Source organism: Acanthochromis polyacanthus, chromosome 13 (genome assembly GCF_021347895.1).
Source record: "Acanthochromis polyacanthus isolate Apoly-LR-REF ecotype Palm Island chromosome 13, KAUST_Apoly_ChrSc, whole genome shotgun sequence".
Lineage (NCBI taxonomy): Eukaryota > Metazoa > Chordata > Actinopteri > Pomacentridae > Acanthochromis > Acanthochromis polyacanthus.
In genome coordinates, this window is record NC_067125.1 from 18266197 (window position 1) to 18284223 (window position 18027).

The 18027-nt window shown below is 40.8% G+C and overlaps 1 protein-coding gene across 1 annotated transcript in view; it reads right to left on the reverse strand.

Annotated features, from left to right (window-relative positions):
- Positions 1 to 18027, reverse strand: part of LOC110955310 (cGMP-dependent 3',5'-cyclic phosphodiesterase) — a 199684-nt gene that overhangs the window by 19117 nt on the left and 162540 nt on the right. Inside the window, 11 exon segments of the mRNA XM_022200242.2 lie at positions 3185 to 3315; positions 3456 to 3524; positions 5100 to 5141; positions 5515 to 5589; positions 8986 to 9038; positions 9719 to 9875; positions 11841 to 11900; positions 12103 to 12158; positions 13043 to 13152; positions 17459 to 17547; positions 17797 to 17886. Of these exon segments, the coding sequence (XP_022055934.2) occupies positions 3185 to 3315; positions 3456 to 3524; positions 5100 to 5141; positions 5515 to 5589; positions 8986 to 9038; positions 9719 to 9875; positions 11841 to 11900; positions 12103 to 12158; positions 13043 to 13152; positions 17459 to 17547; positions 17797 to 17886 (932 nt within the window).

Genomic DNA, 18027 nt, shown 5'->3' on the forward strand with positions numbered 1-18027 from the left:
TTTCCACTAAGAAACTGATCTTTATGAACACGACAGTCAGTGAGAATGTGTGCATCCTGTTTGGTCTGCTGCGATGCTGCCATGAGGTTGGCTGCAGTTATACGGTGATACAGCCATTCTGACTTTCTGCCATGTCTTGGGAATAAACCCAACAACCGACAGCTTCGCCCTCCCCAACACTGCTGTCAACACAAAAACTCATCTTGGTGTTGTGTAACTGCGATCTCCAGGACACAAGTTTATTTGAGTTCATCATTTTTGTGCTCCACACATTCTCACATTCATTCTCAATGTCCTCTGTGTAAAAAAACAAACAAACAAGATGTTTGTGGTGCTTTCTGTGCAGCGTTGTCATCTGCCTGGCACCAGAACTGAGTTATGGACCTGTTGCTGGCGTTACAATATGATGTCAAGCACCTGTGTGCTCAGTTAAGAGGCCAAATTGCACATTTAGGAGGCAAGAAAGGCCTTCAGCAAGCTCTGAATATGCAATAAGCAGTATGAGTATGCAATCTATATGATCAGGCGATGTTTCTTTGAGATATATGGCTCTACTAAAATCTGGATGACTGTGCTGGGAGCAGAGGATAGATTTATCACATTATATGCACAGTTGTGACCATAATCCTGCTGCTGTTACTATGGTAATGAGATGCCAGCTCTGTCATCAGTGCCACTGGCAGAGGAAGAAATTATAGGACATGATCACTGCTCATCTATCTGAGTCTTCACAGCGGGGAAGCGTGCAGAGGAGAGAGATTGTATCCGAGCATCTGTGTGAAAACAATATACAGAATAAGTTTCCTCACACTTTCAGACTGCTTCTCAAACACGGAAACAAGCAGCTGGAGTGCGTTTTTACAGACTTCTGTATTCAGGAGATAGCAGCAGTGCTCCTGGCAGCACACACACACAAATACATGCCAAGACATGGTGCCAAACCAGGCAGCCAAGCCACCCGCTGCTGTTAGACTCATGACCTGACTCCAGATCATCGCACCGGCATCATCATCACAGCCATCTGGTCACACACACACACACACACACACACACACGCACACGCACACGCGCACACACACACACAGACACACAGACACACACAGACACACACACACACACACACACACACACACAAGAGAGGGGTGATTTGACACAAGCCCAAATGTGTCACGGTATCTGTTCAGGGGCGGGCTGGTAATGTGGATTTTCTGTCAAAGCCCAGACAGCTGCTGGACATGACTGAGCCCGGCTGGAACGATGGGACACAGTCACAACACCTGTGGATAGGTGAGAATTGGACACTCGACTAAATATAAATGGTGTTTTCTGTGAAAGAGGGCCTCAAATCGAGTGGGAATGTGCAGATCAGTGGACTTCAGTGAGCCAAACACAGCAGGTAATGGATCAAATGTAATGTGCCCCGTTTCCCTGAATCATGTCATCGTGTGCTGTCCATCCCGACACTCAGCATCACAAACAGTTTCTGCGAGAACTAATTAAAGAGTTTCCAATTTCACATGGAATATCAGCAGTCAGATGATCTATTCAGCCCTGCATGACAAGTGGATGTTTGCAGCCTGCTCACAGACCTGCTGCCTGGCTCTACACATTTTTATCCTCGTTGTGTTTTAAAGTTGCGCTGTACTGTGACTAAGTGGCTTTATTAGGTAACTTGAAAAGAAATAACATGCTGCAAGCAGCCTGTTGTAAATGTAATCTGCCAGTGTTTTGCGCTTTGTGATCCGAGGAGGTAAGCAGCTTTGCTTTACAGAATCTATACGAGTCGGATAGAAGAAACGTTTGTAAGTTGTGTGTCTATGTTTGTGAAATGCGCATTGTTTTGCCGTGGCGTCTAAAAGCCATCCAGAGTTTGAAGAAAATCCAACAGCCTCTGTGGGTTGCATACGTGACTCTACTATAAATGTACAAACATCAAGTTTCATTGTAAAGCAGCACCAGCATGATCACGTGTCATGCCTTCTGCCTGTTAGAGGGCAATCACCTTTCCATTACTACTTCATTTTGTACATACACTCACACCTTCTCTGCCTTTTATCTGGAACCCAGTATTACGCTTCCTGCATTTCTGTCATGTTTAGTCCTCCGACTTCCAAGCAGCTTCTGGCATTTATTGCTCATGTCACATTTTTACTCACAATCAACTCATTTTTCACTGCAATATAAAGTCCTGACCTCCATGAAAACAACACAACCGTGGCTAGAGGTAGACACGACTCAGAAACATCTTTTCTGGAGTATGACTCAGTTATGAAACCATGAATTTAAAAAAAATTGAAAAAAAATCATATTTTATTTTCTCAAATTATTTATTTTACTGAAATCGAAAAAACCTAGAACCAGCCTTTTTCCAGATGCCCCCACCTGAAGGTTGTGCAAAAGAATTTTTAGTTTTGTTTTAGAGAATCTCCCTAAAGTAAATACTTCATTTTTGGTGAATTTTAAAATAAGACATTATGTTAATTATTGTAAACAAATATCATGATTTTAGGTTTGATTTCTTTAAGCATCCTGAACAGCACATCTCACAAAGTTGAAATGCCAATGATTATGTCTCTTTTTAAAGTTGCTGGCTCTGATAAATGATGTACCTTTGCTGATTATATTAGAGGAAGACCTGCATTTTAAACCTGCCTGTGGTTTTTGTAGTTTAGAGGGTTAATAGTTATTGCACACTACACAGATCTCTTTAAGTTAAACAGACAAGCTACTGGATCCAAAAACCATTATCTGATGACAACCTGGACAAGGCCTGCATAGTATTTCTGTTCTGCTTTGGCTCCAGGGCTGCTTTCGTGTCTCAATTCTTTCCTATTTGAGAACAGCCTTCAGCACAACCTCATGGTTAGCTTCAGATTCCAGTAGAAACAGCAGTGCAGTCTCCGCTGCTACAAACTCAACAAATCTGAGCTTGACCACTCAGGCCTCATGCCAACATCACTTTAAGTCGCTGTCAGATAAATCTTTATATCTACCATGACTCAGCACTTGAGGAATTAGGAGAAGCCAAATCAACTTCAGACCGGCAACACAGTATTTTCAACATATTCCGGCATTAAGGCATCAGTGACTCAGAGAGAGTTTCCAAACAGGATTTCAGGAGGAATCTCCATGAAATCTACACACAACTAAAAGGAACAACTTGCAGTATAAAGACATTACATACCTCTGTCCACCCTGTTTGTTGAAGGCGCATGCTAGCGCCACCACCTGACCAGTGGCCCTGCTGACTACAGGGACACAAAGCATGGAGGAGATCTCACAACCCAACATACTGGACAGCTGCCTCTTCTCCTCCTGAGCGGAAAAAAGGAAGAAATATTAGATGGATGGATGGATGGATGGATGGATGGATGGATGGATGGATGGATGGATGGATGGATGGATGGATAGATGGATAGATGGATAGATTGATAGATAGATAGATAGTTTCTTACAGCACTAATATCCTGAAGTGTAATTGACTTCTTCTTCTCCACAACCTGACCAAAACGTCCAAACATCAGCTGAATGGAGGAGAGAAAAAGGAGAGAGGTGAAGAATAACACCATAATGAGGCTGAAAGACATAAAGAAAGCAGAATTCTTTAAAAAAAAATCTCTGAAGATTCTTTTGGAGCTAAAATGTATAAATAAAGTCTGCTTCATTCTGACTGAAGCTTATTACCTCCCTTGTTAAATAGCACAAATAGCTCATCAGGGCTTTTTTTGTGTCCTAACATCTCTCGAAACAAACTATTATCAAGATTTCACACATCATTTAGCCTGAGGCACACAGTCTATTCACACCATAATGGAAAGCCTGTTAAAAATGCTGCATCTGCATCACAACCAGGGACAGGAGTGACCCAAAGGAAGTAATTACCTCTTGTGCTCTGATTTTTAATAATTATAACCCCTGCCGAGGATTATAAATGATTACATGTGAGAGCTTTATTCTATCATGTCAGTCAAAGGGAGCTATATGCTGGGTCGCAACACGTGCATTATATGTGTTCTTATTAAAATATGCAAACAAACACCTTTGAATTATGTATCTTTGTTTACTGCACACCAATATATTAATGAAACCTCTGATTAAGTATGTATTTGATGCAATGAATAAAGGACTGACTGAATGTAAGTATGATTAACCCTCCACCAAGCAGTTTCTGAGCAGTTTTTGCTACTGTATCATTTTTAGTCACTGTGGGCTCATTTTTTATGGCAACATAAAGTCCTGCACCTCTATGGACACCGCACAATCATAGCTAGAATTAAAGAGAAGTCAAAAATGTTTTCTGTGCTGCACGACAGCCACAAATCAATAAAACAAGAAAAAGCAAAAGTCATTTTGAAATTCCATTGATTATTTATTGTCCATTTCATTTTTCGTACCCACAGGTTTTACCACTACTGGAAAAAATAATGTGGCTCTAGAAACTACTAGATGTTTATGTTTGGTTTCATATTTGTCTCTGCGCACACAGCCTGCAGTTCAGCTGAAAAGCCCCTGAATCTTTGTCATGTGATTGACAGCTGAATCACTAATGTCTTCATGGTTTTGCAAAATTGTGCAGAATTTTCTTTTTCTATGTGTAAAGGGATTTTTTGGTGCAGTTTTAACCCCTTGACGTCCATTGTCGTGAATTTGCAACATACCATTTTCATTCAGACTGCAGCAGAGATAGCGTATCCATTCCCCCAATACTGGTTTGTGCATATTCAATACGTACCTCAGAACCTTTTGCAAGCACTGGTTTCTGGTAGGACCAGTGGAGTGGGACCTAATTATTATATATCTGTTATTATTATATATCTATGCTCTATGCCTAATAAATAAAGTAAAAATTTCCATTTATTTTAGCATCAGCTGGAAAGCAAAAACACATAAAAAAATTTTTCTATTTAATTGTAAATAAATTTGGGTGTCAAGGGGTTAAATGAGACATGTAGAATTAAGTGATAACTTTTGATCCCACCAAAGGGTTTCAGAGGGTCAAACAAATAAGTGGATGTGCAAAGAATTGAACAGGGAACACTGAAGATAAAAAGATCGAAAATCAATATTTATATGACTAAATGACTGTTTGTTTTTCTCACCGGGAAGCTGATCTCCTCCTCCAGGACTTTGTCCCCGACTACCTAAAGGTCACAGAGGTCAGAGTTCACAAGTTATTCAAATGTTAATGCACAATTTTTTCTTTGGTGCATGAATCGTTGCAGAAGGAGTAGATACATATTTGTGTGTGTGTGTGTCTGTGTGTGTGTGTGTGTGTGTGTGTGTGTGTCTGTGAAGGGGGATGGGGGGGAGGGAGTGAGATGAAGAGAATGTGTGAGAAAATCATTGGGTTTTTGTTGTTTTTGTGTGTGTGGTATTTCAAGGACAGATTATGAGAACAAATGTGTATATGAGTGATAAAGATGTAGAGAGAAGTGTGTGTGTGTGTGTGTGTGTGTGTGTGTGTGTGTGTGTGTGTGTGTGTGTGTGTGTGTGTGTGTGTGTGTGTATACATACCTGGCAAAAGAGCTGGTGGTTGTCCTCAGACACCAGAAGCAAACAGCAGCACTGTGAGTGAGTCTGCTGCTGCAGCTGCAGAGGAACACAACAAACACATTAACTCTGATCTATAATCATAAAATCAGACTCGGTCAGATTGTTCTCAAAGCCTCAATTTAAGGTTCTTTGGAGTGAAGCCGAAGTGTGGCAAAAACTGAGCATTATCTTCACAGTTTAGTAGTACCACTGAACTGTGAAGCCTTATCAGCATAATGCACATTTTCTACTATTTTAGGAAAAATAAATGCATAAGGTAATGAAATCTGGATTAAATTTTGAGTTTTATACTGCTAAAATATAAACTAAAATGGCTCAGGTGATATATATCAGTATATTCTCAAACTAAGGCATTTGCAATATCAGATTAGAAAATTTAGAAAACAAGAATAACACTATCCGTCAAATTCAACTTTCACTATTGTGTGTTTTAACTATTTTTGGCAAATTAATCAAAATGCAAGTGCCGAAAGGTAAAGAAAGTCTTTAACCATAACTGTACAAATGCGTAAAAGAAAAGTTTTATAAGGCATAACGTCTGCTATCAATACAATCTTAACTAAAAAAAACAAAAACATGTTGTAGTGTCAACCTGATATTTAATTTCATAATCAACATTTACACATATATTTATAAATTAAAAACATTCACTAATACAACCACCTCAACGATTCCTCACATTTCACTCTTTAAAGAGATCATCTCAGAAACAATGCACGTAGAAGAAAACACACTATCATGCTGTGATTTCACCACAAGGTCTGACTCTAAAAGCACAAAATCCCTCCGTAAACAGGGCAGAGTCACATTTGCCGTGTGTGTGTGTGTGTGTGTGTGTGTGTGTGTGTGTGTGTGTGCCTAAATGAAGAAGTGTGTGTGCGCATTCAGTCTCCCTGATGCTGCTGAGACCTGCAGAGTTGCAATCAATTTCCTGCTGCTGTCTGTGATGGGAAAAGTTTCATTCACATTCATAGGCTGAAATACACTCGGAGGAGTAAACACACACTCCTGTCTGCATCGAGACACAAACGCTGAAGGTACACAAATACTTGTGTACCTTCAGCACAAGCATATACATACGCACACAAACACACACACACACACACAGTCAAAGGAGGTGCACGTCTTCACCCAGCATTCTTCTCTGTAATCCACAGAGCTGGATGGAGAACAAGCAGGACAGGAATAAACAGCAGCCGGTGCCAACACACTCGCCCCCCCCAGTCACACACACACAAGCACTCGACACGCACACACTCACAGACACACACGTGCACACACATAGCACAGACATGCGCACGTAAAGCATGTTGCTGCACCCACATACAATAATAAGCCCCTCCACCCCCTTTTTCCAAATACTGTTAATCCCATAAGAGCTGCCCCAAGCTCTTCCTACCAAACTGACGATTCTTCAGAAGCAACAATCCCCAGTTACGTCTCCCCCCCCACCCCATTTTTACAACTGTAACAATAAACAGGCGAAACAGATCATGTCCAATTCAAAATACATTTTTAAACCTCTGCAGTCTTTTTGCACCGTCACAACCTCTTCCTCTCTCTCTTCCTTCAGATGGAGGAAAAACACTTCAAATGCAGGTTTGGAGGCATCAAAGGATGATGTGGTGCAGGCAGGCTGCTCTGCTACAGCGCTGCTGCTCAACTCCACAGAGTTGGTCCCAAGAGAGCAGAGAAACAGAGAGGGTCAGGTATGTCTGACCCTTTATACAGACACCTGACCAACCTGGTTCACAGTCATTTTCACATTGACTTTTTCTTCACAGCAACTAAAATATCTGAGTATTCTGGAGACACAGGAGACTGTAGTTATATGAAAATGTGTTTCTCTTCACTTTAAATAAGTCTCTTGCCTAAACTTTCAAAAAGATCTAAAAAAACCATTATGTGTGTGATTTATTTTTAGATTATTCTGTTACTCTTTTGGTCCATTATTTATTTATTTCCAATTTTTAAAGATTCTGCTTTCAAATTACAAATTTTCCTCAAAGTTTACTTTAAGACAAAGGAAAGAAGCAGTCTCAAAAATCGAGGCGCTGAGACTCGTGTATATTTGACATTTTTGTTTCAGGAATTCACAACTTTGATTTTCATCTTCTGAAACACAAAACCCACCAGCAGATGTGAATGTCAAGTGGTCTTTAAAAAATGGCCAAAACTACACTATTTGGCAGAGCCAGAAACTGTAAAAACAGAGAGCATCACCAGACTTGTCATTCTGTCTCATCAAATCTGTACTTAAAATTGTGATATTTCATCAAAATCATTTTATTCTATCTCTCAATTGAGCATTCAATGAAAAAACAACCGTTTGCGTTAACCAGATTCTGTAAAAATAAAAACTGCACTTCTTGGGGCCACCGTGAAACCATTATTGACACAACCAACAGTCACATGACTAAAATTCAGAGACTTGTCAGCTGAACTGCAGATTGTGTTTACACAGAGCAGAGAGATGACAAGTATGGAAACAAATTCAAAATGGATGTAATGAGATATCTGTAGCATGTAGAGACGTAGAGACAGCATGTTTCCAGTGCTGGCAAAACCTGTGGGCACTTTGTTATTTTTTGCTTTTTTTTTTTTTTTCTATTTTTGCAAAAGAAGTATAACTTCACTCTTTCTTTTATATGATTCATGGAATTATAACTGTGTTACACTGCCATTTTAATTTCTATCTGGTTGCTCTGTTTCCATGGAGATGAAGGACTTTATAAAAACTAAAATAATTTCCACAGTGAGTAAAAACATGACAGTAGCAAAAATGCCTAAAAAATGCTGAGTTCAGCAGGTTAACTGGCAAAATAGCTGCAGTTTTTGCTGTTTTAGCTCTAAACTCTTGGTTATTGATTATATAGATTAGCTTTACTATCCGCTTTACCAAAAGTCTGCATGAAAAATTCAAAACAACTCAGCCATGCTGAATACATAAAAAAAATGTGTGCATATATCTTTTAGTCTTCTCTGGAGCTCTGATGGACTGAAGCTTTGAACTTGTGATGCAGCATAACCTTCAAACCTCCCTCCGCTCTCTTGCTGTGTCCTTTTCTCTCCCAAATTTTCTTTAGTTGTGAATAATTCCATACATTTAACTCGTACTCGGATATCTGCAGATAGTGTAGCTGAAGCCTGATAACTCCGCTCTCTCTCTCTCAGCTCTTCCTTGGGTGTAATCAATCTCTACACCTCCACCTCTGCTCCTCTGCTTTTTACACAGAGTGCATCATATATAAGGACAGGGGCACACTATGAGGAGAATGATGAAATAATTGTGTGATGAAAAGCTTGTGGTATAGGAAATGACAGGGAGAGGGGAAGAAGTCACTTCGAAGGATGCTCTGCTTTGCATGTGCTGTACATCTTTAACTCCATGTGTGTGGATGTGGCAGTGCATGAGTGATCTCAACCACTTACATAATTGATGACTTTGAGCTGGAGAGAAGCTGCATCAAGGTCATAGAGCTCACCTGAAAGGGAACAGGGAGGGAGAGAGAGAGAGAGAGAGAGAGAGATGATGGGAGGCAAAACCAGAGAAGAGCAAGGGCAGACTGGTGTTAAGGGAAGAATGGGAATGCAGAGCATGTACGCAAGTGGACAGAAAGCAATCCATGGAGGGATGCACTGGTACAGAGGTCGGGGAAGGGTGACCGGGAACCAGCTAACACAGGGACTAATAATAAAGACAAGACAAGGGATGGAGGACTGCCTGGACTGCAGATGAAGACAGAAGGGAAGAGCTCGACGGAGAGGCAAAAAGGCGAAGCCGACTGAGGAGACCAACTCTTTCTTTGTTGACAATTACTGGGGAGTAAACAATGTTGATGTATGTGTCTGGCGCGGCATTAGCAAGTCCACTTCCATTATGCATGAGATTTTAAACAGTGTTTTTGCAAAGCATTCTGTTTCCGTATTGTAGCTGTCATACATTCCTTATGCCACTGACAGACTCCATCTAAATTCATAGAGAGGGGCCGACTCCATTAACACACAGTATATCAGCCCTCATATACCAATGTGCGTGTGTGTGTGTGAGTGCGGGAATTGCATGTTTGTATAGATAAAGTGTGGGAACTCTAAGATGTATAAGTTGTGAGAAAGAAGAGGCTTACTTAATATACGTCCGTCTGTGCGTGTTTTGTGTGCATACCACAAAGTTGCAGAATGTTGCGGTCCAGCTCGCAGTAGTCCTGCTCCGAGACGTTGAGGTGCAGCAGTGCATTGTGGGACTGTAGTGGTGAGGGGCTGAGAGGAGGCCTCTGGTAGGACGCCTGAACAGCCTGAACCCGCACACACGCCACTGAAGCCTGTGACCGTGTTCAAGTTTTGGCAGAAACACACAGAAAAGCACCAACGATTTTATTATCTTTCATCTGATTCTTCAGCGAACCAACAAGAATAAATTGAAAAGCGGCTGAAGTAAACAACAGAAGCCTCACACAGGATTCCCTACTGAGGATGTGTGTGTGATCACAACACACATACTTTTCTGTGGAGATATAAAACAACCAGGGGCCACTCGTTTTTAGAGGCTGAGCACTTAATGAGGGATGGTTGACATCAACTTTCTCAAGAAACAGAAAGAAGATCTCTTTTTTCTATTTTCTCAGTAACATATAACTGAGAGTTTATTTTGTCTAACAAAAGAATTTTCTAGTTTGTGCAGGACAGTACTAAAATCCTATCCTCTGTGACAATGTTTTTGTGACTAAAAGATACTGGATCTTGAAAAAACAAATATACACAAAGGTGTTTGCATATATAAAGTTAATCCCAAAATTCTTCATACCCATGCATCCATTTTTGTTGACAGGAAATTTGAATTTGGCTAGAAATGGAAGATGGTGAGCATGCTAATGATAAATTTGAACTATTTCGGTTTTATTTTTGTCCCATTTTTCACTAAAAATTCACTGATCAAAATCACTTTTCTTCTACACTATTCCATGTGGTCCTGATAATTTCTATCGTGTTCTACACTGTTTTGATACTTTATAACCTGAGAACAGCTGATGCAGCAGTTCTTTATCCAGTTACCAGTCATTTGCGGAGCTCTTTCTATTAGGCTCCATCAGTGAGAATTGCAAATTATGGCTCCTCACAAGACAGGGAAAGACTATAAAGCCACATCTAACAGTTTTTAAGTGCCACTGGCCACAGTGCAATGCGTAATCAAGTACAAGCAGTACAAGCTAAGTACAAGCAGTTCCACACTCTGAAAACTCTCAAAGGGCGTGGTAGGAAGCCAAAAGTGCACTGGCAGGAGTGGTAGCATGAGAGGCCAAGAAGTGTTCAAGGATCATCTCCCAGACCATCCTGATGACTCCGAGCAGTTCTGGCTCCAACATATCAAGACAAACACTCTAGCAGTCTCAATGGACACAGACCAAGGAGGGCTCCACTTCTCCAAGACTGGCACATAAAAGCTCGTCTAGCCTTTGCAAAAGTTTACCTGGACAAAGAAGTAGGTCTTGGCCTTCAATTGCGTCCCCACAGTCAAGGATGGCGGTGGAATGACATTAAGATTGTGGAGGAAATTGTTTCTGCAGAAAAATGTTCAATAAACATTCTGGAGCAGACTAGCCAGAGTCAAGACCTGAATTCCCTCAAGGATCTGTGGAGGGACCTCAAGACCAGAATGATGGCAAAGAAGGCTTCCAACCTAAAGGCCCGGAGGTCACTGCAGAAGTGGAGTGATCCAATATCCCAGTAGAGATATGCAGACAGCTTATTATAAATGCTAAGAACCATTTGATTGCTGTGGTGGCAAATAGAGGATTTGCCATCGATTACTGAGAATCAAATATTTTTAGGAAAGAAATCTCTTTCAAAATCATTTAAACTGATTCTTCACATCACTAACAAAATGTTTTATCACTTTCTGACACTTGCTGTGGTGTCATTTCCAGACAGAAAAAGACTACGGGTCAAATAAAAATTCACAAATAAAATCAAAATTAGGCATGGCTGTGAATAATTCTGGGCTAAACTGTGAATATGTAACCTCCTATTGTCTATTTTTTGTGTACAAGTTTTTGTGTTTGTTTTCGATGCAGCATATCAGAGACAGGGAATCTAAGTGTCTAGTTTACATGAGACTTTTACAAAGATCCACTTTCCTCTTAGAGTACATGCACAGGTTGTGTGTACAGGTACTCCTGTATCAAACCTGATGGTTAAGTAAAGACTGAACTCTTCCAACACAGTACCCAGTGTTGCCAAAGGTTTTTTCACATGTGACCAAGGCCGATGGTGAGAGAAAGAGAGCTTACATGTTTTTCCAGCACATTCAGATGCAGTTCGTCCTGATCAGATAGAGGATTACAGCCCACCTGCAACACATGAAGACTGATGCAGTGAAAAGTTAACAAATGTTCAGTCCAGTGCATCAGCTTGACTGGTGCTGGCTGTGCAATCTGTACCTTTTCATAAAGGAGGATGTAAAGGTAATGACATAATCAGTCTTGACTGAGTCATTACTTTGGTTGATTAATTCATTTAAATCCTGTTGTGTCCTTCAATGCCAGAACTCACCAATAAGATAGTGATGACCTTGTGTTGGTCCTGATCCAAGATGGGAACGACAACAGCTGAAAGAAAGAAAGAAAGAAAGAAAGAAAGAAAGAAAGAAAGAAAGAAAGAAAGAAATGAATGCTTAATGCATTTATTCAGACTAACAGACTCGAGGTCTTTTTATCGCCCTCCTTTAATTTTCTTTACATGTCCTTGTCTAGCTCTTAATCTTATTTGTTCTTTCTCCATCTTAGAAAACTAACAGAAATATGCAAGAGAAAAACACAGAAAAAAAAATGCACCTAATGTCCTTGAATAACATTGTTTATTCTTGTCTTTAATTTGTTACTCTCATTGATTGCCACAGCGGATCACAATGAGCAAAATAAGTTTGAACGTTGAAGTGATTGTTTCTCCATATGTGGATGGCAGAGAACAAAACAAACCAAACGATGTGCTCGTCCCATTGGTGCTAAGCTCATTTGTGCGTCATTATTAAATGCTCAGTGGTTTGTATTGATCCACAGAGTGCAGAATGCTCATGCAAGTGCACTCACCACAAGGGTGTCTATCATTACATCCCTCTGGTTGTTCTCTTTTGTGCTTCATGCGAAAACAAAACATGTTAATTTCAGGAGGTATGCAGAGTGTATTCACTGCGCTCCATTTGAGCTTGTGCATTTTTTTTTCACCACAGACCTTTCATTGCTTTTTTGGGTCTCTTGTCCAATTCTGTTGCCCACGCGGCTCCATACCTCTCCCCCGGCAATCATCATCTCTTGTTCGCTACTTCTACCTCGGCCTCCTTTCGTTTGTTTTTTTCCCTCCCACGTTCTCACATCTCTCTCTCTGCTTGTATGCATGCACAGGCTCATGCTCATATGTCCTCAAAACACACTCCACTGTTGATGCACCAGCATCACTCCATGCCCTTGCTCTACCTGTCAACAAAAAAAATCACCTCTTCTGTGGGCTGGTAACGGTGCTGCAATGTAGATTCTGTATTTCTCTGGCAGTTCGGATGGAGGAAGGCCAGGACACTGACATCGCTTCAGCTGGTCTGCAATGCTCCTAAAACAGACATTTACAAGTTGAGAGAGACAGTTATGTACGTGACATTAGTCGGAGCAAGAAAGAGTCAGACTGTGGGGAGCCAGAAAGGAAAAGGGGGCTTTGGAGGACAGCTGGAACAAAAGGAAACACAATGGCAAAACCAGACGCGTTGTGTTCATTGACATTAACCAAAACATGTCTGAATAGGAGCATTATTCACTGTGAAATTATATGAACTCGATACAGACGTTTGTGTGTCTGTGAGAGTGCTGGCCAGGTGTGAAGCCAGGTGTGATGATGGCAGAGGTGTAGGTCTGTGTGTGTGTTACATTTAATTGTGTGTGTGTTACATTTAATACAGAGCTGAGCTTTTTTCATGCTAAAATACGAGACAAGGTTTTGTATATTCTGTAGCGGCTGCTGCCAAAGACACACACATGCACTTCAGTAAACACACACACACACAAACACACACACACACACGCACACGCACACACGCAAACAGCATCACTCTATTACACGCTCACAGAGTCTGAAATCCCTTCAAACCATTGCAGCCAAATCTCTGCATGGTGCATTGATTTAAAGTGTCCATTTATTTCAGCTCACTGAGAAATAGTCTGCTTCAGCCAAAAAACACTCCCATTCTATTTTATTGTTGTGGCAAATACAGCTGACCTTTGTGTAATGTATTTGTTCAAAGCAGGTTTCCTGCGTGATCATGAAGCCAATTCATTCTGGGCACAGCAAACAGCAAAACAAATGACCCAGGAGCAGCAGGAACAATGCCGTTGTTTTGTATTATCTGAGCACATGTGTCGATATATGTGTTAGACGGCAAAATTTATGGTCGATGTGTGACAAAAATAGGTCAAGTAAAGTTTCACAAACCCGCCTGCAGTACAATACGGTTGCCTGGTGGCCAGGTAACAGCTGGTAGCGGGAACAATGTCTCAAATAGAGGAACATATAGGTCAGAGCTGGAGTGGGGTCAGGTGTGTTCACAGTTTGCAGTGGTGGACAGTTGCAAAAGTCGGTTTCATCAGTACATAGAGAAGGATATTTAGATAGATCACTGAGGGTCAGTATTGTGTGTCCATGAGTGCACTTGGCACCCATAATAAATTGACCTGGGTGGTGTTATTGACTTCATGTTTCCGCTGGGAAAAAAAATCATCTGATAGTTGGTGATTGTGCTAATTCAGACTAGTTGTGGGTCAGTATGTCTTTGCAAAAATATATGCAGTTAAGATACAGTATCATTTTATTTTCTGTGTGAGCAGACGGATAACAACAATTCCTGTGTGATTTTAGGAGTTCAGTTCAAACCAGTTATTGTTTCTGAATTTGTGCATTTGCTTTATCATTTTTACTTTTTAGAATACACATCTCTGTGGAGGAACTGCTTGACCACAGTATGCAATCTTTGTGACGCACACCTTGTCAAAAACTCTGTGTGCAGGCAGCGTGACAGAGGTTGCTTGCTTGGACATTCACTAAGTATATATACACCACCATTCAAAAGTTTGGGGTCACCAAGACAATTTCATATTTTCCATGAAAACTAACACTTTTATTCATGTGCTAACATACTTGTAAAAGAGTTTTCTAATCATCAATTAGCCTTTCAACACCATTACCTAACACAGTGTAGCATTGGAAAACAGGAGTGATGGTTGCTGTTAAAGTTCCTCTGTACCCCTATGGAGATATTCCATTAAAAATCAGGTGTTTCCAGCTAGAATAGTCATTTACCACATTAACAATGTCTAGATTGGATTTCTGATTAATGTTATCTTCATTGAAAAAAAGCTTTTCTTTCAAAAATAAGGAAATTTCTAAGTGACTCCAAACTTTGGAACAGTAGTGTACGTATATATTACTGTTTTCCAGCAGGTGATTTTGGTGCCTTGTGTTTTTGTGGTGAATTGAATATGTGGCTATAAATAGACACTTGGACTATCATTCATTTCTTTGGCACTGTTGTAGCACAGAAGGCAAGTGCAATGTCAAAGGAAAAAGATTTTTAATGCTTATGAAGTGACTGTACATTTGGTGTAAATTTAAATTAGAGTTGAAAGCATGCGAAAACACTGTGAACTGTGTAGCAATGAATTGTGGAGTTCGACCATTAAACTATTTTTAATCATTTTTGTGTTCAGGATTTCTTCAGAAAATATGGCTTGATGACACACTGTAGTTATACTTTGCATGACCCCGCACTGTAATCATATAAATATCAAGACCATTAGTATGAGCAGTTCTCCTGCTTGATCGTGAGTCACCTCTGCAGTGATTAATACACACGGGCAGTTTTGCAAAGTTTCGGACAAATAGTACTCATAAATATTCTGCCATTGGTGAATGAAGCACTCTGTGACCTTCATCCTTGTGTCCTGCTGATATCATTGAGTGTAAGTTGCCTTGTGTGCTTAGTTTATTATAACTGGCTTAGCCCTCGGCTGCATAGTGATGAAAATACTCTTTTTCTGTCTATCTTATGGTGCATGTTTGTGATTTCTGTCTTGTTCAGTTAAAACAAACTCAGGTCTGTCTGTCCAGATGGTTCATTTATGTGAAAGCTGTCAATCAGTGTGATGTCCCAATATTTCAGAGCAGAGAATACTACCTTTTTTCAACAGTTTTGGTGTTTATTTTTATATAGTTTGCGATTTCTCAAATTATTTAAGTTTGGCTTGGTTACTGGTCAGAATACTTTTTGAATGCATATTCCTAATAATAAATTCCATTAAAAGCATAACGACATATAACATCAAAAACATCTCATCTTCCTCCATCTACTTTATTTATGAAAAATGGAGAAAGTTTAAAAGGTTTAACAGAAATAAAATTGACCTACAACAGCAACAACAAATCAAACCAGTTGTACAAGTGCATTGTGTGTGCCTTTATCACTGTATGCTTGGCTGTGAGTGTTCAGCTTTTAGAAAATAAACAGTTATGGAAGTTGTCTTGGTTGAAATTGTTGGTGCATTCTCGTGTATCTGTGTGTGTGTGTGTGTGTGTGTGTGTGTGTGTGTGTGTGTGTGTGTGTGTGTGTGTGTGTGTGTGTGTGTGTGTGTGTGTGTGTGTGTGTGTGTGTGTGTGTGTGTGTGTGTGTGTTTCAAGGTCTGGTTAATGGGCTTGTATGTATCAGAAAGTAAGCTGGACTCAAACAACACGGCCTTCTACCACTCAGATGGGTTCAATGAGTGTGTTTGTGTACATGTGTGTGTGTGTGTCTGTGTGTGTGTCAAGGTCTTGATAACAGGCTTATATAAGCAGGTGAATTGGAGGGAGAAAAGTAACAGTGCCCTGTAGGTCTTTTAATATCCCCACTACATCTAGTCTGTATGCAGCCCTGACAAATGCATGTGCAAGCATGTGTGTGTGTGTGTGAGTGTGTGTGAGTGTGTGTGTGCGTGTATGTGCGTGTGTGCATTTACATGTGTACTCTGTGCTTTTGTCCTTGCAAGTTTATCTCTCATAAGCATGTTGGTGTGGGATCCTGTGTTTGTGTGGCAATGAGGTGTAAGAAATAGGTTCCTTGTCTGACAAACAGACAGTTTCATCAATAATGTAGCATTGTTTTTTTTGCCCAGTCGCAGTAACACATGGTGTTGTAGAGCTTCAGAGAGCACTTAAGAGAAGAGAGGATTGCCGTGTCTCACTGAGGCACCGAGGGCACCATCACCTCGGCTATTAGCTCTGCAATGCTTCCATGGGGAGAGGGATTGAAGGTGTTAGAGAAAGAGGAGCACCGGAGAGAAGGAAGGGGGGAGTTGCTGGTAGAATAACTGAAACACATCTGGATTAGGGCTCCGTGGCTCTTTAGGGGAAAGAGCAGGCTGAGCAGGAGAGAGGGCAAAGACACATTCATCCAGTGAGGTGGGAGGGTGGAATAAGACGACAAAAGAGGGAAAGAGGCTGTCAGAGACATGTTTAATAAGAGGGAAAATAAAAGTTTAAGAACGATAGAGACGGAGTGAGAGAAAAATCAGGTGGTGGTAAAACCAGAAGGATAAAAGAGACAGAAAAGGTCCTTGTGGTTCTTGATGATGGGATTTCTCACTCTGACATCTTTGTGTCTGTGCTGATGATGTGATTTTGGATTGAGAGGCTCATGTTCATTCAGGTGGCATCCACTTTTTCACACAGAGGAAACAGCCTTCTCTGTTTCACCCTCCTCATTCCCCCCTTGTTTTATCGCCTCTCTAGATATCGCCATCCTCAACAACGCTGCAGCAAATCAGCACACAGCGGTGATTCAGTGAGACGAAAACATCTGTGACTCTCTGCACAGAGACACACGAACATTACACACCTGATCTTTCCCTCCTGTGGCAGTTCATGTGGCGGGTCGTCTGAAAGCAGCCTCGAGTCTCCTTCCAGCATGTAGATGCATACACACTCCTAGAATAAAACATACACACATATATGCAAGCACATATTAATTAGATTATAATTAGTTTAATGAATGATGAGGCTCATTCGTTTGTGACAAAGCTGAGGCCTCGGTCCCCTGATCCCATGTCAGGATCGAGACATAAGTTTCCTCCATGCTTAACAACAACAGGAAGCTTATTTATTCTCTAGGTAATAAACTGAGGAAATTTCAATTAAGTTCACTTAGAGTGTGCATGTGTGTGTGTGTGCACATACCGTGCTGGGAAGCAGCTCCTGTATGCTGTCTCGAAGGGCTGCTCGCAGCGAGCGTGTGTCGACAACCGCCGCCAGCCGCAGCAAAGCATCCTGAGGAGGAAGACAAACAGATGCCCTGATGTCTGTTTGGATGTTTGTTTATGATCTGCAAAAACCTGAGGACTTGGCTATAATTTTGTTTTCTTTGTGGGTACAAGGTTTATGCCGCAACAGCTCTTCCCCAGATATTTA